Below are 25551 nucleotides of genomic sequence, written 5' to 3'. Positions count from 1 at the left end.
CTGCATTGCCCACAAGGGGCAAAGAGGCTGTGTTAGGACAGGCACACCAGAAAAGTAACACAGATAAACACAGTGAACTGAGGATAGCAGACTAAGAGCAAAAACAGCTGGCTAGGAAGAGAATTTTTTAAAAAGCTGCCCTTGGTTTTTGGGCTGGGAGGGAGGACTGCTGCTTAGTCCTTCTTGTCCTGCTTCTTGAACAGGAGTTTGTCAGCCAACTACTGCTCACATAATCACAATCTTTTAATACAGGAACTGCACTTACCTTTCCCACAATATGTCTTCTCTAACAGGGTCACACACCAGCTGTCCTTTTATATAAGCATTTGCATCTCTAATAAATGAGGAGATTGCCTGAAGAAGGTTCTTTGCATCTTCCATGCTCTCCTCACTAAATTCTACTGCTAAGAAAAAAGAAATCAAGGCATTATGATGGAAACAATGTTGTCTGTCATACGTAGGAACAGTATTTGGAGACAAAGGAGAAGTTTGTTATTATTTGTATAGCAAACTTCTCACAATTAATTGCACATTTAATTAAAAGCTCCATTCTTCATGAACACCAGGAGGACTAAATCAATATAAAAGACAATCACTACATATGACAAAGTATAACCTACTGGAACACTTATGAAACTGATTCAAAAAGTTGAATCTGGAAGTTTACTGAAGCAATCACTATTTAACTTTAATTTTTTTCCATTATTGAATTTCTCTGCCAAGTTATCAATCCAAATCATTAAGATTTAATATACTTCTAAGTGTTCTAGTGATGGCAACATGTACCTCTAATTTTGTGCCTAGTCTAATTTAGGTAGACACAATCTGTATTTGGAGATATCCACAGAAGCCTAACCCTGACCACTGACTCTGTTTAAAGGGCTGCTTCACCAACATCTAAAATCTAAATGAACCTAAAATTTGTGGTCTAGCTCCTGAACAACTCCCTCACAACATCAAAGCTAAGCTGACCACTCCACTTTGAGAAAGTTATTTTTAGAGAAAATACAAATTGCTTAAATTCATAAGGGCAGGTCTAGGGTGGGATTCATCACACTCACACATATCAAAGCCTCTTATGGCCCCTGGAAAGAAAGATAAAACCTCAATTCCTTGCATCCACAGCTGAGCTCCAGTTTACAATGAGATGTGCCAAACAGGAACCCTGCAGAGCTTCTCTTCCCCCAGCCACAGCAACATCAGCCCTGCCACCAACAAGGCATCCCTGCACACAGACACCCCCACTGCGTTCAGGGAGACCCCACCTCTGGCAGGCAATTCCACCTTGAAAGCTTCCAGAGTCCACTGCTGCTGGCAGGAGTCCAGCAGGCTCCCCTGGCCTTGCCTGCACCCTGTGAAGTGCAGGAGCCAGATTAGCTCACTGTCACTTTTACTGGGAATTGCTACCAGTGAGAGGCTTTTTTTTTTTATTTGTACAGGAATGTGCAATCTTCTGTAGAAAAGCTTTTGGACCCCACATAAGAGAGCTCACCTGAGCTCAGTGGAAGTTGTGTCTAAGTCTGAATGTACTCCTTCCCCCAGGGTCACACCAGAGCCATCCATAGGCAGAGCAGTAGTGCTTCACTGTTGTACTCCTGAGCTCAGCAATAAGGTATATCCAAACTACAGCTGCCAGCATATTCCTGGTATCATCAGCACTGAGCATCACCCACAGCTTCCACAGAAATCTCACCTCTGGCCCTGCCTGTGGTGCATCCAACTGCTTTGTGGAATTACCCAGTGCTGCCAGACAGACTCTTTAGAGCAGGCAGTTCTACCAAGAGGACAGATGTAAGAGGGAAAAAGCAGCCAGATGTGACTTCCAATCTCATTTCCATTAGCCTAAATCCCAAGGAAGCCTTGTTGTTTAAACAGACTTTATACAGGATTTACCCCAGTGTAACAAAGGTGTAAGTCTGGACCTGTATTTGTCAGATTTTTCATTTGTGTATAATTAAAAATCTGCATTACTGCTTCATTAAATCAAGCTTTACTCAGTTTCCAAAAAGACCAATGTACATACCTCTATAACACAGTGAGACACTGAGAGTGATCACTTATATACACTAGGATTACTCAATTGATTAACCTGGTTACAAGAATTCTGCAAGGAATATTTGATAAAAGTTTATCCTGATGAAACCTACTTTAGTCCAAGCCATTCCTCATCCCCAGTCCAGGGCATACTCCTCAACCACTGCCTGCAGGCACTGCAAACCCACAGTGCAGCACAGGCAAGCCTGGCCCTATGAACCTTCACTGTGCTCCCCACTCCTTCCCTCCTTTGTCACTGACAGCCCAGATAATCCCCCCTGCCCCCAGAGCTCAGCTGCACCCTGAGCAGCTCTGCCCCACCACCAGAGGCAGATGAAGCTCATACAAAAATACATTATGGAAGGATGATAAAAGTCTCCTCTCTCTAACTTTTCTCCTCTTCCCCACAGGCAGGGCATGCAGCTTTGTCCTCCCTCTGACAATGATCATCATAGGAAGGGACTCCCCTCTCATGAAACACATGCACATCCTTGCACACATCCCTTTCAACCGCTGCCCCTCCAAGGCTGGGCCAGTCTGGAGTCACATTTGTCTCTATTTGTGTCTCTTAGAACACACAGAGACAGGGGGGTGGCCCAGACAACAAAAAAGGCCCATTCCAAGCCAAAGAAAACACAGTTTCAAGCATGAGCCATTCCCAGCTGTCAGCACTGCCCTCATCCACATGCCTACAAAGATCTTTTTCACAGTTTCAATCCAATGAATCAATGGTTTGTGGTACCACCTGATCCCCAAACCTGGATTTTACAAAAGGCTTTCTTTGGCAGGTAGGAGTGGCAGGAGCCATTACCCATGGGTCTAGGCTATAAAAACCTTTCAAGAAACAAGAAGGTGCTTGGGATCTCACTGCTAATAAAAATATGGGCAGACAGCAAGATGAGAAGAAGTACAGTAAACTGATGTTTAGACCAATACTGACAGCAGGGACACAAGCTGACAGGCAGCACAGTGAATACCTGGCTCAGCAGAGACCAACTCTGGCTCTTCATGGGAGGGTAATAATGGCCTTGTAAGGTGGAGGTGGGAAGTGCAGACTTCTGAGCAAGCCTTACCTGCCAGCTGGCTTATACTCTGATATGACACCAGCATATCCTTTCATCAAAGCCACCCACATCCACACAGGTAGCACTCTTTTTCTACCTCAGGGGGGTGTTTATCCTAGAAGTAATGCAAAAAGCACAGGTTCAAATGCAGCCAGCTGACAGGGAGTGAAGAAAGCCTGCAGGCACCTCTCCATTGCAGGGCTCCAGTGCCATTCCTTGCCCTGCAATGGAGAGGTGCCTGCAGGCTTTCTTAGGCAAGGTTAGAAACTACCAGACATTTAGCTCTTGCTCACATATATATGATAGTGGTAGCAGGTGTAGTCTTTCCCTTGTTTTAAACACACATTTGTTCACAATTCCCAAGTGCCCCCAACCAGGGAGACACCTAAGTGTACACAAGGTATTTCATCTCCTAAAAGAAGCAATCAGCCAAATGTGCCACTGCCCTACAGCATCACCCCTAAACAGCCAAGGATGCCACCAATCCACTGCATGCCTCAACAGGATGCTGCTCTGCAGCACACCTGTGTCACAGACATCTTTTGTGAAAAATCTTTTCTTGGGATTTTTCTCCTTTCTGAGAAGCTGTAGCTTCAGAAACAAGATGTAAACAATAGTTATCTGCTGCTGTGGAATACATTAGGTTTGTCTGTGATTGGGCCATCTTGCATGTTTACAATTAATGACCAACCACAGACCAGATAGTTTAGACTCTCTGTCCGAGACACAGACCTTTGTTATTCATTCTTTTCTATTCTTAGCTTAGCCAGCTTCTGAGGAAATCTTTCCTTCTATTTCTTTTTAGTATAGTTATAATGTAATATAAATATCATAAAATAATAAAGCCTTCTGAACATGGAGTAAACATTCTCATCTCTCCTTTCACCTGAAAACCCTGGTGACCACTGTCACAGACCTACAATTAGATGCACCCCTCTCTTCCTGTGACAGTGGCAGAGAAGTTAATAATCACCTCTCTCTTTGCTATCCCATGCTTTGAAATACTGCAATTACTCAATTCCTGATTCCTTCAGCTGTCCTAGGAGAGGGAGGATCCACCAGGAATGTCACATGGGTGGCTCCTGCAAGGCAGTTAGCAGTATGAACAAGCAGAAGACTTCTCAGCCTAATGACTGCATGACTATAAAGACTGGCAGCACACTGCACACTGACAGGCACCAGCAGTGCCCCAGAGCCTTGGCCACGCCAGCTCTCATGGTCACACTGCTACAGGTGCTTTATCCAAGGCAGACAGAGGCCCACTGGAACACCACAGCAGCTGCTGCCCCATGCCCCACCATCCCTTGCCATGCCAGGACAGCCAACAAGCCAGGTGATCCAGCAGTGGTTAAGGAGCTACCATCTGCTTTTGGCAGGGCCCAATAAACTGGTAGGAACACAGACATATGAAAACCGCTTCCAGCTCAAAGTAGCATCTACCTGCTGGAAACACTATGGAGTACACAGGGAAGCTGACAAAATCTCCCCACCAGCAGAGAGATGATCTGCCAGGCTAAGGTGTTCATTATCATGTGATAAGGTTATCATGTGCTGGTCTAAGTGAGCTGCACTGCACCACAGAACTGCCTGAACACTCAGGAACTCCACAGGACAAAAATGGTAACACAGCAGGGAGATAAAAAATTATTAGCCAGCCCTCATCACACTCTCTACAGGAATATAAGCCACAGCTCCATCTAGATACATCTCCAAAAACAGTTGATTGTGACTGCAATGCAAGTAACTACAACAGATGCAAATCACAGACAGAGGCCATTCATTAATTAAAAGTGCAATTAACTACGAGTCACAGCTAACTGTGGCTCAAGAAGGTATTTAAATGAATGGTTATGTACTGTGCTCAGTAAAGACCATTTTCTAAATGTGAGCCAAAGAGCAGCCCCACAGAGCACCACCAAACCCTTTCCACCCACTGCATTCAGGGAAGTGCAGGGACCCACACAGGGAGCTCGCTCCAGAGGGACCAGTGGGAAAGGAGTGGGGAAAGCTGGGAAAGGTGGGAAAGGTGTGGGGAAAGCTGGGAAAGGAGTGGGGAAAGCTGGGAAAGGTGTGGGGAAAGCTGGGAAAGGAGTGGGGAAAGCCAAGCACACCTCAGCAGGGAAGGGGCTGCTCCTTACCTGAGCTGTATCTGCCACGCAAACAAAACATTCTGAATTGGTCTGATGAACATTTCTTCAGGAAATCCTAAACTCCATGCACAAAAAGACAGCTTTAGCATATCAATTTCTTCAGGAAATTTCTTTCACCCTCTTGCTTTTCAAACTAGCATGACAATGCATCTTTGCAATTTAAGACACGCATAAAATCTTTAGACTCTAACACTGCTTTAAAACCTAAACTAAATAAAATTCAATTCCATATAAGATAGATGTGCATACATATAGACAAGATATAAATACACACACAATGTCCAATATAAGATAGTGAAAATTACTTTGCAAGTACAATCAAACATACACTGTAAAAACACCTTTGCAAAGAAAACCCAAAATGAAATTATCAGACTAAGATTGGGATACAATCTCACAGAGAGGAAAGCTCCCAAGTTTTGCAAACTTTACAAAAAAAAAAAAATTTATTGAAAAAGAAAATAGGTGTGCTTTTTTGCAGGACTAGAATATGGAGAAACTCAGGGAGTGAACAAAGATAAATCCCAGCACTATAAAAAGAGTTATCTGTGTTAATTATGAAGCCTAATAAACTCCACTCTAATATTAATCTAGCTTTACAAATAATCTACTCCAGTAAACAGTAAACTACTAGTATTACTACTAGTGCTACTACTAGTACAATTAATGTATATTAATAGCATAATGAGCTACTTAAATGTTTGGAAGGTACACTAATAAAACATTCAATCACTTCCAACCCTGCTCTCAGCAAGGCTGGACACTGTGGTAGATTGACTGTAACTATTGTACTTCTGCTCTTTTTTTTTTAATTTGCAATTTTTTTTATTTGCAAACTGGTGAGGATCACTGAAGTGCCACAAAAATCAAAAATAATAAGAAGAAAGTACAAGTGAGAAAATATGGAAAGTGTTATTTGCTTAAACCTCACATTTTGAAATAGTCTTCTGGTACAAGACTAAACCAGCCTGAACAGCGGAAAAGCATCAGCAATGTGCTGTCTCTCAAGTGAAAACAGAAATAATTGAGGCAATCACAATCAAGAAACAGTGGTACTGATTGTTTTGGTGGGTGTTTGTTTGTTGTGGGCTTTTTAAAATAAACTGGTTATAAATGAGTGTACCCCATATGCCCAGCAGCTTTACACTATTATACAGAAGTACAACAATATGAGTACAGTACAGAAATAAATTCATATTTGGTAAACGACCATCCAAACTAGAAAAAACAACTCTGCATTTCCTTTAAAACAGAGAAAAGATGAAGAATCACAGCTCTTTGAAAACAGCTTGCTTGGCCCTGTGTTATCACAAACTCCTTGATTTTTGGGGTCAGAATTAAATTTTTTTAATTAATTAATTTTAAATTAATTTATTTTTTTAAATTAGCTGTAAAAAAAAGGAAAAAAAACTGGAGTAGAGTACAAGGGGAGGGAAACAGGGCAGCTGGATGCAGAGGATGCTGGGCTGCTGTGCCCAGGTGACAGCCTGGGATGCAGGTGGCAACTGGCTGGGCTGAGGGAAGATCCTGGACAGACCTCCCCTCTTTAGGCATGGGCATAAAACCTTCCATGCAGGGCTTAACTTTCAAGGTGCAAGGCAGCTGTACAGGAAAAAATTGTTCTACTGGATTGAAAATCACTTCTCAGGAAAGATTAATACTTGTTACCCATGTGTAAGGGCAGGCATGAAAAGCAGAGACCTTCAAGGAAAGAGAGACAGGCCAGAAATAATTTGTTTCCTCAACACAAGCTGTGCCATCATGGGGGACATGGAGAGGAACATTTTTATATGCTGCTTTTAACTCCAAGCACTGCAGTTGTGGTCATTTCTCGACCCTGTCCACAACATCTGCTGAGACATGAGATTTCTGTGAAAATTGTGAGCTCCAAGGAAACAGGGCTTAACTGTACCCTGACAGCATCAGAAGACTTAGGAATAAAGCAGCTCATATTGAACATCATTCTAAAGGGATTTAAATTAATTTTTCCAAGAGGGCAAAGGGGAACACATATGCCAAAGCAGTTTCCCAAGCTTTGTCTAAAGGAAGGAAATCACCCCATTGCAGCAGTAGGCATCAGCCATGGTGGGAGCCACCCCAGCACAGCTGGAGCACACACAGCTGGCAGAGAAACCCTGCTCTGGGCCACACCAAAGACCTGGGGACACACTGGAATATCACACAGTCATGCGGCTCGTGGCTATCAAAAGGCTTCTGTGCCTCAGCAAGGTCACCATATAAAAATAAAGGGTAATGGGAGAGACTGCTGCAACAGTGTGGTTCAGGATACCCAGCAGCTTCCTGACAAAACACTGACACTATGTCCCATTTCACCTAGAGAAGGACTAGGAAAAACATCCATTCTTTTCCAAGTCCATGCTTTTTCAAAGCATTATTAAAGACAGATGATGAGAACCCATCACTAGAGAACAGAATCATTCAGGCTGCAAAAGACCCCTGAGACCACAAATGTACAGTGCAGGATTTTGGTACTGGGCACAAACTCTGCTCCTACAAACACTCTGAGCTCAGCAAGATCCATTGTTATAAGCAAACCATGAATCTGAGCAGGTATCCTACCTCCAGATCCACAAAAACAGATACATCAGTACTAGAGAAACCCTGCAGCACAAGCACACACTCCAAAGCTTTCTCAAAAGAGGGTTGTGATTAATATTTACATATTACAAACCTACAAAATTGCTTCAATTCAAACAAAGAAATTACCTTAATTGTTATGTAGTTTTTTAATGACTTTGACATTTTTTCTTGAGTTCCTTTAACATGCAAGTGCCCTATAGTAAAAGAAAAAGGGATTAATCAGAATAAACAAGTGTGCTTCTGAATAGGGAGCAAATGAGAAAGACTGCACTGAGACACTGTGAATGTTGGAGGCAGCATATGCTATGATGGATACATGCCAAACATTTCAATGTAATGGGGAACATTTTTCAAAAGCTTTGCCTACAGTCCTGCACATGTTTCCATTCTCAAAACTTCCACTGGGTGAATTTTAAAACACAGTCATTTAAAACATCAAAAAAAAAATTACCACCCACCACCACCACGAGTCCCCCTGCTCAGAATTGACAATAAACTGATAAAAACAAGCAAAGAAATAGTTTCAGTCTTCACAAGTACTTTATGTGTTACTCTTGACTTTTCAGAAGTATTTTAAGAAATATTTTCCAGTGATCTAGCATTAAAAAAATCCTTAAAACTCAATCTTCTGTACTTATTACTTGCTGATGGCTGTTAACATTATTTTTTTACCCCAAAGTTTTATAGCACTGGTTCAAAATATCTTAAATGCAAAATGAATTTTCTACGGATTCTCAACTTCTCCAGACTTGTGAGACTGAGAAGAAGCAGGGTGAGGGAGGGATGCAGCTACAATATCTAACTTGAATTAGTTTATTTTGAAGTGTGACCTCTGAGCACTGCTAGAACATTGAACAGTCACACAGATCACTGCTTTGCAGGGCTGAAGCACAGGAAAAAGGTAGTAACACTGCATTTAAAAGAGTATGTAGAGCTTGGCTTTAGGACTGAAAGCTCTGTCAAAGACAGGAGAGGCATAGCCTGAGGCTGCCTGCTTCCAAGTCTCACCCATGTGAGCCATGGCAGCATCACTGATGGAAAACACCACTTATTCATAGCACCAGAGATGGCAAACATGCTGCCACTGAAAAACTACTCAGCATAATTTCAGAAATGTTGTTAAAAGCCTTAAATAGGCTTCTCCTAATGAAAGAGTAATTCTGTAAGTTACCAACCACCCACAACTAAATGAGATTTTAGGCACATCAGTGACCTGCAGCATCTAGCATTTAATCATACTTTGAGGCAGATTTTTAAGCATAAGTTTCTCTTGCTCTGTAATACCCCACCAGCACTGCATTCTTTCACATTTGGCAGCCCAGTGCTACCAATGCCTCAGAGTGCAAGGACAACGTATGATCACACTCCTACTTTTATGAGTGGTGACAGAAGTGGCATTTCTTGCTCAGCAACCCATGCAGCTGTCTGCATTTTGTGCTACTCACTGCAAAGAGCTGCTTTGCAGCCTTGCCTGAAACCCTCTTGCTTCCACAAGTAGATAAAATCCCCATTACACTCATCTGGATATGAAAACAACAAGCTCAGGCCTGATAACCGGACCTGAAAAGCTCATTGTTTCACTCCCCAGCTATTTCTGATAATGATTCAAAGCAACAGGAACTCACCATGTGAAGTCCTATCCTGATCACCTCAAAATTTAATTTTGTACAACATAGTCTATGGAGAGTAGGAATGAATCAAAAAATCCATGGATGCAGAACCAGCTACAGCACCTACCCACGATAAAAATCCTTGCTTTCACTGTCTGTCCTGTCTGCCAGCAGGTGAGGCCACTTTCACCACAGCATCATTAAACCTGGGACTCTCAATAAGCACATTCAGGCTGTGAGACACAGCTGGACACCTGCAGCTCTTGGGACTCAAAACCCACAGCCAAAATTCTCCTGGGAGAAAGGGAAGAGCCTGGCTAAGATTACTTTCTCCCTTTTGCAAAGGTGCCCAAATACTGACTTAATTAACTTCAGGCAAACAAGTTTAAAATAGTTGGACTGTGTTTTCCTAAAAATGTACCAGTAACATCTGAATTTGAATTAATATTCTCTTCCAAGAGTTTCAGTACTTAGAATGATTTCATTCAAGTACACAAAATACAAGGATTTTCATAACTTTGGTTTGGCGCTCTTCCCAGAGTACAAGTAGTCTAAAAATAAAGTCCTTATAAGATTTATCCTCAGTGCAGGGATTTTCTTCCTCTAATGGGGACTGCTCCTCCAATTCTGAGCTGCTAAAATTCTGAAGTCTGTTAGCAGAATAAATTGTTTCTGAAGCTGATTCATTTGCCCTAAATAATTCACACCATCATCCTCCAGCAACTCTTTCTGACTTAATTAATGCAATCTGTCAGCTCCTAGAGAACTTCAGTGTAAAAATTGCCCTTGGAATTAAGTTCTCCTTTTTTTTTCTTAATTGACTCTTCTTTATTTAGATGGTATCAAAAAAAATTTCCCCTACAGATTCAGTTCCAAGTTTGAAAAGCCAGATTCACTGGTTTGTCAACAGAAGGCTCCCCTTGGCAGTAGCAGTGCATCTCAATGGAAACGCAGAGGATTCCACAGCACCTTGGGAACAAAGCACACCCTGGAGGATATACCAGCCTCTGGACTATTGCTATTGATTTACAACAGGCTCTACACTGGGAACTGAAACTAGAATTCAATATTCATCCCATACAGTACAAATATATAAAAATGAAAGCTCATGTAATTCCCAGAGTGCACCACAGGCTTAACTCTGCAGCTCTTCTATTCAGAGAAGCAGCTTCAAGAGTTCATAGAGACATCCTGCCCAAAATACTAATCAGCAAAAGAGAGGCTGCAGACCTGAATCTGACTTTCTGTTGACTTCAGCTGTCCATCCAGGACCACCACGACTGCAACAGGAAGAATAAATGCCAAGGTTTCCATCAATGGGAACAGCACTACAGCCATCAGTGATATAGTTCAAAGCTCTGTACAGCACAAACCTCACTGAATGAAGCACTTTAATGCAGAGGGAGCAAGCAGCAGTTCTACATAATGCCAGGCAGTGTAACGTGTTCTCACAGCATGAAATGCCAAACTTAAAAACCCCAAACTGTTGTATTTGCACAGGCCTCTCATGTGATCAATATTTTACTTACCAGAATGCAGAAAGTAATTCCCCCACTGCTCACACTGATGATACACCTCACACTGTGCAATTTCATTTTCATGATGAGGAAATGCAAGATCTATTCCACCGGTATGGATGTCCAGCTGCTTTCCAAACACTGCACTGTAACAATATTTTCCTGATCAGTAAGTAGAACACCACAAAAGCTTTTTGTAAAAAAATAAGATGAAACAACATATATTTAAGTGTACAACTTAGTAACTGCAGTTTTAAAACAAGATTTTACATATACCTTGGATACCAAAACTGCAGCAGAACTTGTCTGGACAGGACCCATATCTGTTCACAATTACTTCTCCTTAGTAAAAGCAATTACTTTTCTATCTTAAGGACTGCAAGCAGGATGTCTCCCTTCCTTGTTCTGCTACAGTTTCGTTACCAGACAGGTGCCTTTATGTGCAAGCCTAGCAACTTACCTCTATAAATTTGGTATTACTCTTCCTTATCTCGTATCTTTTCTGTAAGAATTCAAACAACAGTATGTGCAGTCAGGTCAAGCTGGGCAGGTTAGCAACTTTATTTTGCCTGTCAAACAAAGTTTACACTTACAGCCTCATAGGGATGGGAGTCAACCTTAACTGCTCAGAAACCAGGAAAGATGCAAGGCCTCCAGACAAACACACAGGCCTCACATATGTCACCTTTACAAGGTGCTCCTGGTAGCTGGCTAAACATTAATACTTTGGTCCCTTTTTGAGACAAAACACTCTGCGAACACTGTGCCACATGATGGCTTTGCAGAAGCTGTTGGGGCACAGGAGGGAAAGACAAGGAGAAGAGAGAAAGAAGAAAGAGCAGCTGCCACCATTTCCCAAGTTCATCCTTCTCCGCTCCTGCCTGCTTCAAAACCAGCTAAAGCACAAATCTTCCCAGGACTGACCCTCACCTCCCCTTGTGCCACCTACAGAGGAGCACTTGCTGCATCCTCCAACAAAACCATTAAGAGCTGGAGAGAGGTGACAGATGGATCTGCCAAATGCACAGGGACAGGAGGAGCCACCCACCTCACCACAAGGGAAAATGGGTAGAGAATGACAGACCTGAGGGGGTCAAAGCAGGGAATTCCCTCCTCCAAGGCTGCTCTAGAGACCAGAGACTCCTCATTATCAAAATTAATTCACCTAACATAGTTAAAGTGCTTTGAGACACTTGGCAAAACAGACAGCTAAGTAAGTATTGCTTAAAAATGAGCCTTCAGCAGCTGAATGGCACAACAAATTGTTTTTAGGTCACTTACCAAAGTAAGCTCTCCATTTTTCACAGTCCAAGATTACTACAATCATGCTCTCTGTGGGTCTTTTATTTATATGGTAAGAGCCTCACCCAGCCTCAGTAAAATAGATTTTTAGAGAAAGAAATGCAGACTATAAACAGCACTGCATTAGCAGACAAGCCATGTTGTAACTGGCACTTCTTATCTGTGCACTTCTGTTAGAGGTTGTACATCAAACACAGCATGATTTTGTGCACTTTGATTGCTTTAAGAGCTGCCTCACTATGCTGAAACTATTTACAGACAGAAAATCACCCTTATAAACACTTTTCACAAGCAGGTGGAAAAGACTAACAATCCGAGGTGCACCAGAAAAGCATATGAAAGAAAAACCTAAAGCAGCTGGTTCCACCTTCTTTCAGCTTTAGCTGAAAATTTCAGCTGAACAAGGTCAGATCTAAACTATTTCTTATTAGCTTCCAAAAAAAGATCTGAGACTAATGCAAAACTAAGTACACTATCAATCTTCCAGGAGAGGAGACCTTTTTCTCCTGTGGTGAAAATGAAACTTTAAATTAAGAGCAAATTACATCAAACCAACTGCAAGCAAAACACTACTCAGCAAGAATGCTGAATAACACTTAGATGATGAGCACGAACATCCATAGCTGCTGTTAAGATAAGGCCAGCAAGATGTCATAGATCAAGCTGCAATCCCACACCCAGTCCTCCTGACACCTACCTCCTGAACTAGGACTGATGGAGACTGCTAGAAGTGGAAGGGAAGCAATGGAAGAGGTACCATAACTTGCACCACTCCTTTGGTTACCCAGCTCAAGTTAAAAGACTACTAATGGACTGTGTGGTCCTGTGTGCCATATTTTAAGCACCAAGTCTGACTCTAGAGAAGGTGCCAAAACAGAGACAGCTGTGACAGTAAGGTGAAGCAGAGTTTATCTGGGCCATATGTGACACCCCAAGTTGCATAAAATGGTCACATTAAAACCAGTGCTACCTACTGATCAGAAAACAATTTCAGTACTGCTGCTACCATTGTACTGTGACTGAAAAAGAAAAATAGCATTAGATTTATCAAAATCCAAGAAATCTGACCTTGATATTGTGGAGCATTCAATGTGCCATCCAGGTCGTCCTTTTCCCCAGGGAGAATTCCAGGATAGCTCCTGAGGCTTGGCAGCCTTCCACAGGGCAAAATCTTTACCATGTCGTTTGTCAGAATCAGCTGGCAAGAACAAGTGATTTGTTAATGGGATGTGTCTCAAAGAAAAAAAATGACCAAAGAAAGCAAGAGGAAATGTGTATTTAGTGAACTACTCTGATTTTAATCCCTTTCAATCAACTTCTTTTCACTACAACTTCCCTCTCTTCCCCCTCACACAGGAGAAAATTGAAATATTGGAATATTGAAATTTATTTTGACAAGCTACAAAGATGGATTCAAGATTCCTTAATATATGCTATCCTCTCAGTCCTTTTATCCTTCCCTGGTTTGCCTTATTTTTCATTCATTTAGTTACACATCCACCAGTTTCCCCAGGACAAACTGACTGCACTACAGCAGAAAAGGTAATAAAACTAAACCAAACCACACAAACAAACAAACAAAAGCCCCCACCATTTTTTCTCTGGGACACAATTACTTTGTGGTTTAGATTTTATAAAACAAAGTGCGCAGAGGTAAGAATCAAAACTGTTCTTGGACAGTAGCAATTTTTCACTACTGTTTTCACCAATGGGTTCTCCACAAAGGTTTCCTCACAGCTACATTTGCTCCTTCCTTCACTACATTGCCAAGGATGCAGTCCTTTTTGCTACAATACTGCAGGACTGTTCAACTCTGCTGACTCCTAACCTCCAGTCAAATACCAGCAACCCCTGGCAGGAGCCACAGAATAGGGCTGTGGACTCTGGACTTTATTTCTGACAAATACATGACCTCACTTTTAGAATCATACAACTCAAAATTCCTAAGAAACTAAAGATACAGAAATATAAACCTAGCTTTATCCACTAAATCTTCACCTGGGCTCTTTCACTAGATTGCCAAGTTCTGAGTGACCAGGATCTCCTGACTCCAACCCTCTTCTGCCCCTTTTTGAGTATACTGCTATGAAAGAGCACTCTTCAACTTCTCAGTTGTAAGCAAAACAAGTGTCAAAATCTTTAGAAATAAGAATGCACTTAGTTGTGACTGGAGAGGAAGCAGGGTAAAACACATAATCAGTCACAGCTGAGGCTGGAAGGCACATCTGGGGACAGCCCAATCCAACCCCCTGCTCAGAGCAGGAGCAGCTGCAGCAGGCTGCCCAGGATGGTGTCCAGTTCAGCTCTGACTGAGGATGGAGACTCCACAGTCTCTCTGAGCAACATGGTCTGTGTTAACCATCCTCAGGGTAAAAAGGATTTTTCTTGGCTTTAAATGAAATTCCTGTACTTCAAGTTGTGATCAGTGCCTCTTGTCCCATCACCAAGCACCACAGAGAAAAGCCTGGCTCTGCTCTACTCCATCAGTATGAGTACACATGGGTAGGATTCCCCTGAGCCTTCTCCTCTCCAGGCTCAGTGGTCCAGCTCTGTCTGTTTTGCCTCATATGAAAGATGCTCCAGTATTTGGAGGTGAAAGATGCTCTCCACCATTATTGTGGCCCTTTGCTGGCCTTTCCCCACTGCTGTTCTGGGGAGCCCAGCACCAGCCCTGCACTCCAGGCAGTCTCACCAGGGCTGAGCAGAGAAGGATCACCTCCACTGAGCTGCTGGCAATGATCCTCCCAATCTTCATGCAGCCCAGGAGGCTGCTGCTCTCTGCACTCAGTAATCACCTCTAAATAACTGTTGACAAGATGCATTCCCTCTGTAAGCTGTAACACTGAAACAGCTCCAGAGCAGAGCTGTGAGAAGTTCTGGCTGCACCTGAGCATCAGCCCCCAGGGCATTTTCAGTAATTGCAAACAGATTTTTTTAATGATGCAATACTGACCTTTACAAAAGTATGCAGGAGACCTGAATCAAATTCTCTGACACAGAGACCTGATCAGACCCTACTACTCTGCTGAACAGAGGTTCAGCAACCCTGCAAAGCAGGAACTGCAGCAAAATCTCCACAGCCCAGGCTACAGGCCTGCTCTAGCACAGCCTATGAAAGATTGCTCATCCTCACACAGAGGCTGCTTAGCCCAGTGACAAGTCATGAAGGAAGCAATTCATCCAGTTAACTTCAGAGCAGGGCAAGCGCCCCAACCAGAACGTGGCAGGTGAGGTTTCCTTGTGCTTTCCCTGGAGTACCTCACTGCTGGCTACTGCAACAGCAAGAACACTACCCCACTGTGAAGTTTCTATGTACCACTGCCAAGTATTTAATTAAAATTGCTTAAGAATCCTAATTGTAATAAGGTACCAGAACAAAGGTATAGAGGCAAGGACAAAAGGAAGAAGAAAACCCAACTTTCCTCCTGCACTGGCAACAGTGAGTGCCTCAAAAATAACTATGAAAGCACTGTAATCCTAATTAACTGGAAACTCAGCTATACACAATGGGTTTGAAAACTGTTTCAGACTGTTAAATGAAAGTCTGCACATAGATGCAAAATGCATTCAAACAATGCATTAACACAAATAAGCTCATGCCACAAACTTACCTGCTTCATCTTGGGTATCAGGGTTAATAGCAGTTAACACTCCATATCTTTTTCCCCAGGACTTAACATCAAAATAAACATTACCTAATACAAAAGAAATGTTTAGTTGCATAGCAAAGATGCAGCACACTGATAAGAACTTGATAACATTTCCCTGAAAGCAAAAAAAAAGTGCTCTTCCACTCCCATTTGAAACTGTGATTTAGAAATTCAGAAATATGGCAAAAGTAGTAGCAGATGTTCCCATGTTATCCAGTTTTTCAGTAACCTCTGTGCACATGCTCATTCTGCCCATAGCATAACTCTGAATTCTGGGGATCTCCCAGGTTCTTCCTTGCTCATGCACAATCAGCAATCCCCTCCCCTACTGCAGCTCAACCTACACCTAGTCCAGTTACAATGCACTTGAATTCTTCTACAGCCACCAGCTCTGCTAAAAAAAGAAATCCACACATTTTGCTTTGCAGACACATCTTTGACAGCACATAGGAGATACACAGCTCCTCTTTAGAGGTTCCCCCAGCTTTCTTATAGAAACCAGGCCAGGATTTCCCCAAGGAGTTTAGACAGCAGTTTATTACAGTAAACAATTATAATAAATAATGAGCTACATTTAACTTAGAAATTGAGTAATAGTTGTTCTGCCCACTCATGTCATCACAAACAACTCACTCACACCCTGTTAAGCAACAGAAGGAAAGCCTGGCACAAGGTATCTCATCTGATTCCAAAACAGGATTACTAAGAGCAGTAACTTCCTATCCATGTGCTGAACAAGGAGTTACCTTGCTCAAAGTCTTACCTTGTGAGGTTGCATAAGCTTGTCCACTGGAAATTATTGTTTTTATAAAGGAGATTATTTGAGGAATATGGTCAGTCACCCTCATATATACTGTAGGAGGAAGGACCTTAAAGAAAGAGTAACATTGCATTAACACACTGCCAATGAGTTCCTTCATTCTAGGAAACAAACAAAAAAGAACATTCTTCTCAACTGTATCTTTAAAAAAAGTTGCAAGCATCATAAAAAAATCATAAGTAGTATTTAAGATAATACACACAGAAGGGTGGCAAAAATAAACCCTGATTTTCCCAGTGGCTCCCTCTCTGCTTCTGACAGGGAGACAAGAAGCAAGGTCATTTGAAATCAATGAAATAAGATTTTGTGTTTCTTGTGCTTTCAATCAGGCTGTTTCTGCATTATAGTAGTATCTGTGAATAAAGGATCTACTGAATATGGAAAAAAACTGTTCCAGAGTTTCATTTGTTCATGCTAAAGCTCAGGATTACTTCTCCCCACATCTCCCTACTCAGAAGGCGTGCAATATCATTCTAGAAGAATGAAAAAGTAAATCAGCACTCAGTTTCCAAGCAACTCATTTATTTTTTCAGATCAAACTCTCAAAACCAGATTCTTTACCAAAATAATTGCTTAGAAATGCTCTTAGATTTACAATCTTGAGTGTTTGTACCTTTAAGGCAGCCATATCTTGTTTAAAGTCTTCTTCATAAATACGAGCAAGAGCTACTGGCGATATATTCATCTGAAAAAAAAGAGAAACAGATTGGCAAATCATAAGTCAGAGTAATGATATAAAATATGGCAATCTTTTCTCAGACAGCTAATAGCTAATTGGAAGACTTAGAGAGCCCCTAAGGTAAAGAGTCAGAAAGGCTTATTAATCTAACACTGACAGGGAGGAGATATAAATTATAAATAACTTAGAAGTAGTGTTTAATTTATGCTTAATTTAAAAAATATTAATATATCTCTTTTAAGAGAAAGCAACCAAAGACTAAAATAATAAACTCCTTCCCTCTCTTATTATTTTCCTCTTGAGAGGGTCTTTCATTTCCAGTGATAAAATATACTACCACACACAGGACATTAAAACCATTCAACTTACTGACAGGAAACACCAATACCACCTACGTGTCAGAAAGACAGATCAGAGACTTGCAGGATGAGACAAGGGATTAATTTCCAGTGATTAAGAAAAATAATCTGTTTCAGCAGATCATGGGTACTCATAGATCTCAATATTGAAAGCCAGTTCCACGCTTTGCCAAGTCCAGCATTTCTCAAGCACCTTTTCTACATTTCTCATTCATGGGACATGAACAGGTTCCTCTTGCAGAGGAGATGAGAATATGCAACCCAAAAGGAAAGGGACTTGCACATGGTAAGGTACTTGTTCTCAAATACTCAGAAGAGACCAGGGATTGAAAGATACATGATAGCAAAACCTGCCCTAGTAAGCAACAGCACGGTATCAAAGTGTTTCAAGTGCATGCTTTCACATCTTCTCTGAGAACAAACTACTGGGGAGAGACAACATACTCTCAGTCTCTCCATCTTGCAGGTAACTGAATCATTAACAACACAAATCCCACATCATCACTTCCAATTCATTACTGGAGCACCTCTATGGGTTCAGATTTTGAGAGAGCAGGTGGGTACCACTGTTTGTACAAAGCAGGGGTTCTGGTGAAGACAATGTTCATGCAGCAATGAAATAGCAAGGAAATGAGGACAATGCTCAGCACCACAAAGCAAAGACATGCTTCTGCCTACAGACCAGCGACTAGATTCATCTCTCTAGACAGCTCAGCTGCTTCTTTGATAAAGAAAGAAGATGGAGCATTTCCTCCCATCCAGATGGATGTTCAACACACAAGGAGACTCGTGTCTCTCTCAAAGGACCCCTGATGGCATGCAGCATATTCATCATGAACTAGTACCCAACTTTGAGGCTTCCCCCAGATGAACCCCACCAGGGGATGACAAACAAGCTCAGACATGTTGATTTACCACTGTAATGCTTCAGGTTCCAACAACAAAAGAAGGCTACTGAGGTAAAGGCCTTGGCCATCCAAAAAAAAGGTTGAGGAAACACTTCAAAAGGTCACCAAAAAAAAGCCAAGAAAAGGTGACTTCATAGAACCAAAGAATGTAGTAAAGCAACACATCTTTCATGAACATGCCATTTCCCCCTCCTCAAACACAAAATCGCTAAGGTGTTCTGACAATAAGGAAAAAATTTAAAATGCAAACATGGATTTAATATGGCTGAATTTTGGAGTGGGGTTTTTTATTTTAGAATTGTTTACTGCCTTAGAAAACTGCAAGTAAATGGACTAAGGGAACAGACATATTTCTATATGAGTGGTGTGCTGGTATTCATTTGAATGCAAGGGCCTATATTTAACTGCAAAAGTAACTGTTTACTTAAAGATAAGTAAAAGGAACAGCTGTCAAATTCTCTGGCTCCAAGAAACTATCTTAAAGCTTGCAACTGCAATTCAATCCCACACATTCACTTATGATCTCAAAGACATGAGTTACAGATTCTAAAATCAAATTAAACAAAAGGACTCAAAATGCAGAATAAAAACACAGAATACACTCTTAGCGCTTCAGGATTCAAAAAGTGTTTTTAAAATCATTTAAAGAATTGAAATAATCATTCACCAAGCTAATCTGGTAAAAAAGGTCATATTAAAATTCAGCTGAGAACCACTCACAGCCCCAGTCTTACCAAGACGTACCCGTACACACAATGTTAACTTTCCGGCGGGTGACAAATGCAGGCAGGCCGGGTGAAGCTTTCCAAGGTGCTGACATTGCAGCTAGAGGGTGCTCGGCACCTGCCCGGAACTGCCCTCGGCCCCACGCGGCAGTGCTTGCGTACAGCGCTGCCTCGCATGATCACGGCACACAAACACCTCCCAGAACTCACCCAGAACCCTTCTGGCTGATAAATTTTGGGATAATTTCACTTTACTGAGGATTCATGCTGGGCTTTTGCTCCCTTCCAGCCTCTCAGGCAGGGGGAGAGGGCAGGAGAATCCCAGCTGTGGGTGCTGTAAGGCAGCTCCCTCTCTGCCTCCCCCATCACTCAGCTCTGTACCCATTTACCCCCACAGCTCTCGACACTCAGCCCTCCTCACTGCCAGACTCATTACAGCCACACTAGGGAACCAGAAATCTCAACGTTAATTACCTACTAATTAAAACAAACATAACTAAAGAACCCCAAACCCAGGTTAATTTTCCTACATAAGCAGCTTAGAAAATACCAAAAGGTTAGTCAAAGATTGCAGCAAACACCTACCTCATTGGCTCTTTTTATTATCTTGTCATCTATGTCTGTGATCCCCATCACCATGATAACTTCAATTCCAAAAAACCTTGTCATTATCCTTCGAATTATATCAAATCTAACATAGGAGCTGGAAGAGAAAGAAACACGAGCTTTTGAACATGCAGTAGTAAGAATAAACTAAAACAAAAATAACCAACAGTCAGAGGGACAATCTAATTAATCCCAACACTTGCAATGAAAAGATCTTCAGTACGTAAGGTGTTTTTCCAAAACCAGTTGCTACCTGCACAAAAGTCAAGCAAATTTCTCTTGAACTGGCCTACCCTCTTCTGGCATTAGTGACACATTACATCAGATTTTCTGAGTGTTCTCTTTTGTTGCATCTCTTTATTCAAAGGGTATCACAAGCTACAGGAGCTGGGAGACTCTTTCAAAGCCAATAGGACAAAATGAGACACATTGATCAGATGTTCTCGAAATACATCCCTTAGGCTTAGTATATCCTAAGAGGTTTTCAAAAGTCATGCAGCAGAACAGGGAGAAATAAAGCAGGATTCAAATTAACTTTTCTTAGGGTTGAGTAACAACAGATACCAGCCACCAATAAAGTATTTCATTCACACACCACCATAGATCTTTTCTGATAGCAAAGAGTAGATGCTCCATAGCTTATTCTGTTTTATTTACATTTGAGAATAAAAGTTATTCTGAAAATTATTCAGGGCTTTTACCACAAAGCAGAGTATTTAATGCTGACAGATTGGTGAATATACAAGCTGCAGAGGGCTGCTGCAGCTCCTGCTCACAGACTCCCCATCTGTAATTCTCAAAACACACTTTGACTGAGTGAAACTAAATTACTAGGTGGGATACTAGAAGGTGACTAAAATCTCTGTGTGTGCCCTGCAAGATGATGAGAATCCTCAGTATTTCTGGGCTGTTTTCTCCAAAGCCAGCAAGGAGGTTCACAGACCTACAGGTTCCCATTTCATTCACAGCATCACACAAACTGCAACTCCCATGGCTGCCAGAACAAAGACATGTAAGCAACTCCAGAAATGGATTTGCACCCTTCCCTGCAGGTGCCAGGTAGCACTAAGGTACTGATTTATGGATGCAGAATATCTCAATGAAGAAAAATACTTTTAGTTGTTGTTTGTGCCGTGCCCATGCTGAATAAAAGACTTTTTGAAAGCCTTGCTGCCAGGGAGATAGTTTTTAATGAATAGCAGCTCACTGGGAGTAAGGCTCATCTAATGTGGTGACACGATTCCATAAGAATATTAAATTGGCCTTTGGATCCTGTTCAGAGGAACAACGCCAGCATCAAAAGCTTGATATTAGATTTAACAGCCCTGCAGTCACTGTTCCCAGAGCAGGCACAAATTTCACACTGTTCCCTGTCCTCTCATCTTCCAACTGAATTAATGGAAGAAACTCTGCAAGAACAAGAGCAGAATTCCTGATACCACGGGGTCTTTACCACTCCAGCACTGATAAAAAAACCCAGCCAAAACAGACAGTCAAGATCAGGGGGTGGCAGAGCACGTGCAAGAGAAATTTCTCATGGCTGGTTTTACTCTTACTTCAAAGCATTCAGCCAGGAACCTGGATGCCAACCAGGCTGCGGGTCAAACCAGTACAATCAAGGTCAGACCCAGAACCGGGGGAAAAAAAATATTATTATTTGCCTGTCTTACTTTTTTCTCTATATAGAATGGGTGTTGGATGTCATATGGAGGCAGACACAGCATCTGTTTTTAGGACTGGAAGCACAACATACTAGAGAATGTTAAATTATTTAGAGAAAAAGAACTCCTTGTGGAATGGAAACAGGACAGGAGAAAAATAATGCCATTATTTCCAAATTCTCTTCAAGGATCTCAAACTCATTTCCATGATCCATTTCTGCTTTATTACCTGCTCCATTTGTTGTGTTTTACACAAGTCAAATGTAAGACAGAGGGGGAAAAAGGGAATTCTAGTAAGAAAAGAACATGTGGCAGGAGTACAACAATATGAAGGTATTTAACAAGAGCAGCAGAGTAGCAATAGCCACCACTCCATTTGACTTTATGCTATTTCCCAGGGCCTCTCCTGGCCCCCAACAGCAGCCCACATTCCAGCTGTTCTATGGCTGGACCTAGCTACTGGGGAAAAAAGATACCATTTTAAATAAAAAAAATAAAAATAAATAAACAAATAGAACCAAGAGTGCTCCACCATCCTAACAAATCAGCTGAGCAACAGGATGTCAACACTGACATGTGAAAGAGCAGAGATACTGGAAAGGAACAGCCAACTCCTCCCACGCTGGAGGGTTCAACCGATGAGAAAAGAGAGCAAAAGGTCTTCAGTGCAGACACCTTGTCAGGCAACAGGAACAACACGTGAAGTGCTTAAAGAGGTGCTAAAACAGGGAATTATACCTGGTGTATCTGCATGATACACCAAAGGCAATATTCTGCACTAACCATTCTTTCTTAAATTAGCACGTGAAGAGGTCAGAGGGGGTGAGGAAGATGTATGGCAAACCTCCACAGTGGGAAAGCCTGAAACTGCTTATTTACACATGAGTAAGAAAAGATGGGTAAAAAACCAGCAAGTGTAAGCAAGGCCTTTCTACTCCCTCTTTTAATCAAGAAAGTCTGAGGGCAAGAGACCACTGAAAAAAACAGACATTTAAAAGCCACAGAGAGCTGCAGGACCAACGGGTTAAATTCTCCACCTCTATAAAACATTGTGGTCTAGATCAATTATACCCCTTAGGACAGAAGCATCCCTGTAATTCTCTTCCCTATTACACCATGTCAGGGAAGACAGGCCCTACCACACTAGAGAACCTCAACTGAGGGATAAAGACAAGAAACGTATAACCATCTTTTTTACACAGTTACTTTCAAGTGATGATTTTAAATCGTGATTATTTCAAGGTAAACTGTAAAGGAGCCCGTATCACAAAGAGCTGTCAATTTAAATACACCAATTACTATGACTTTCCTGAAAATACTAAGTACAAACAATAAGTCCAAGATATCATGTTCTTGATGTTTAGGTCACAAGTAAAAAGCTAGGTCAATTTTCTGCTGAGACTTGACAAAAGCAAGGAGGAAAGACACCACAACATATACACCACAGTACAGCAGCATTAACATTAGCACTGACAACAGTACTTTCATATAACTGGTATTTTAAGTCCTCCTTTTTACAGAACAAAGCAGCAATTGGGCAATTACTGTGATGGCTCAGTTCAACATGAGCAAGATTCAACACAAGTTTCTGAATGAAGCTGAGACAGGATGAGAAGCTGTGAAATCCCTTACATTGAACGGGAACTATTCAGTTACTGAAATGCACAATATCTGATCTTCATACAGATGACAATTATCTGATAAACCCCTGCTCTTCCAAAGAGCACAACACAACCTGCTCTTTAAGAACCTTAAGAGCAGGTTGAGCTGCTGCTGCAACTCTCCTCAGTTTCACAGGAACAGCAGACACCCTGCATGTCTACTCATCAGGTGTGTTGTTTTGAAACAAGTGCCAGCAACCTCTTCTGGTGTATTTAAAGTACTTTTTCAAAGTTACTTATAACAAAGCTAGCTTATTGTTCTAACAATCCTAATGAACTACAGAGAAAAACCTTTAAGCTACCTGGACTTTCTGAGATTTGAGATGCGATGTGTTCATCTATGAACCTTGAAAGCACCTTTCTATTAGCCAGCCCTGCATGGCTTTTCCTTGGTGCCAACACAGTGCCTGAACTAACCTGAGGTGAAACTATCTTTTCACACAGCTGAGAGACTCTGCTCCAGATCATGAACTCCACATGAGGGGTCACACTATGCTGATACAATTTGTTACAACTCACCCTACCCAAACAAACTGCACACATTCCTAATGCTTCTTCCCAAGACACAGACACACACTGTCTCTGTCTCAGCCAGGCAGCAGAACCAACAGCCCCTTTATGGACTACCCCAGCCCCAGAGGAAAAATACATAACAAACAGACTTTTGCCCTTTGCACAGCACAGGGGGCGAAGGGCTGGGCCTCGTGTCACCAGTCACAGCTCTGTCACCAGGACACACACCGCAGCTGGGGATGCCCAGCACTGTATCCCTGGCACCCCTGGCAGGGGATGTCCAGCGCTGTGTATGTGCCTGGATGTCTCCATGCTGCCATCCGTGACTCACCAGGCGTGCCCGAGGTGTGCGTGGTCATACACCGTCGGCCCGCAGCTGTACCTGCAGGAGAGGAGGCAATCACAGAATTGTTAGGGCAGGAAGATCACCCAGTCCAAACCCCTGTCAAGGCAGGGTCACCTACAGCAGGTGACACAGGAATGTGTCCAGGTGGGTTTTGAATGTCTCCAGAGAGGGAGTCTCCATGAGCCCCCTGGGCAGCCTGTCCCAGGGCTCTGCCAACCTCAACACAAATCAGTTCTTTCCCATGTTGAGGTGAAACTTCTTGTGTTTTAGTTTATGGCCACAACTCCTCGTCCTGCCACTAGGCAATGCCAAAAGGAGCCTGGCACCATCCTCTTGACACCCATCTTCGAGGTATTTGTATGTATTGCTGAGTTTCCCCTCTCAGTCTTCTCTCCCCTAGACTAAACAGGCCCAGCTCCTGCAGTCTCTCCTCGCAAGAGAGACGCTCCGGTCCCTTAATCACCTTTGTGACCCTTCTCTAGACCTTTATCCAGTAGCTCCATGTCTTTCGAGCCCTGGAGCCCAGAAGGGGACACAGGAGCTGTTTCCGGACACAAACCGCTCCTGTCACTCCCGCCACCCCCCGCCCGCCGCGCCGCAAGGCGCTACCAGGTCGCCACTCCTTCCGTGGCCAGCACGAGCGGCTCCTTGCTCCTGCTCCGGCTGTTGTACGCCACGATCCCGCTGTCGCGCCCCGCCGGAGGCGCCCACGGCCGCCGCCGCGCAGCGCCCGAGCACCGCCGCGCTCCCGCCTGCCCCCGGCCGGCACCGGCACCGGGGCCGAGCCCGCACCGCCGGGCCGCCGCCGCCGCCCCGCGCAGCATGGCCCGCAGGCTGCCCGACCGCGGGCGGGGAGGGCACAACCCGCCGCCACAGCCGTGCGGGACCCGCGGCGGAGCGGGGCCAGGGCCGCCGGGGCGCAGGAAGGGGCGGGGCCTGCGGGCGGGGCCGGGCCGGGCCGGGCGCCACCGCCTCCCGCCCCGCTCCGGCCCCGCTCCCGGCGCGGTGTGCGGAGCGCTGCCATGGGGAGCCGGCGCTGCGGGGCTTGGGCCGGCTGGGTCCCGCTGGCACGGCGCGTACCCAGCCTTGTGCTTCGGTACAACCCCAGCGCGGCTTCTTCCTAGCGAGGTTTTTAAGGGAGATGTTTGTAAGAAATGTGTGACTAATTCACCATAATGGTCTCCACTGTGTGGAGTCAATTCGGTCACTTTAGGGAATTAATCTCTTTTTGCATTGCCTTTCAGGTCAGAGAACGGCTGGCAGCCTGTTAGTTCCTGGAAATAAAACATGGTGTGACATTCCCAAACTCCCAAATCAGAGTCTCGAAAACACTTAATGCACCCCC

General features: G+C 43.1%; 1 protein-coding gene across 1 annotated transcript in view; it reads right to left on the bottom strand.

Moving 5' to 3' along the window:
- CARS2 (cysteinyl-tRNA synthetase 2, mitochondrial) overlaps nt 1–25030 on the bottom strand; it is a 35487-nt gene extending 10457 nt beyond the window's left edge. Inside the window, exons 1-11 of the mRNA XM_054272034.1 lie at nt 24816–25030; nt 24192–24242; nt 20005–20122; nt 17362–17433; nt 16692–16797; nt 15890–15973; nt 13347–13476; nt 10989–11122; nt 7976–8043; nt 5237–5303; nt 266–404 (exon numbers count right to left, since the gene is read on the bottom strand). Coding sequence (XP_054128009.1) covers nt 266–404; nt 5237–5303; nt 7976–8043; nt 10989–11122; nt 13347–13476; nt 15890–15973; nt 16692–16797; nt 17362–17433; nt 20005–20122; nt 24192–24242; nt 24816–25030 — 1184 coding nt within the window. The remainder of the gene's footprint in view (nt 1–265; nt 405–5236; nt 5304–7975; nt 8044–10988; nt 11123–13346; nt 13477–15889; nt 15974–16691; nt 16798–17361; nt 17434–20004; nt 20123–24191; nt 24243–24815) is intronic.
- Between the last annotated feature and the right edge of the window lie 521 nt (nt 25031–25551).

Source organism: Melozone crissalis, unplaced genomic scaffold, assembly GCF_028551555.1.
Source record: "Melozone crissalis strain CALT ecotype California unplaced genomic scaffold, PUWL_Pcris_2 ptg000013l_1, whole genome shotgun sequence".
Classification (NCBI taxonomy): domain Eukaryota; kingdom Metazoa; phylum Chordata; class Aves; order Passeriformes; family Passerellidae; genus Melozone; species Melozone crissalis.
This window is presented reverse-complemented; position numbering and strand designations above follow the sequence as displayed.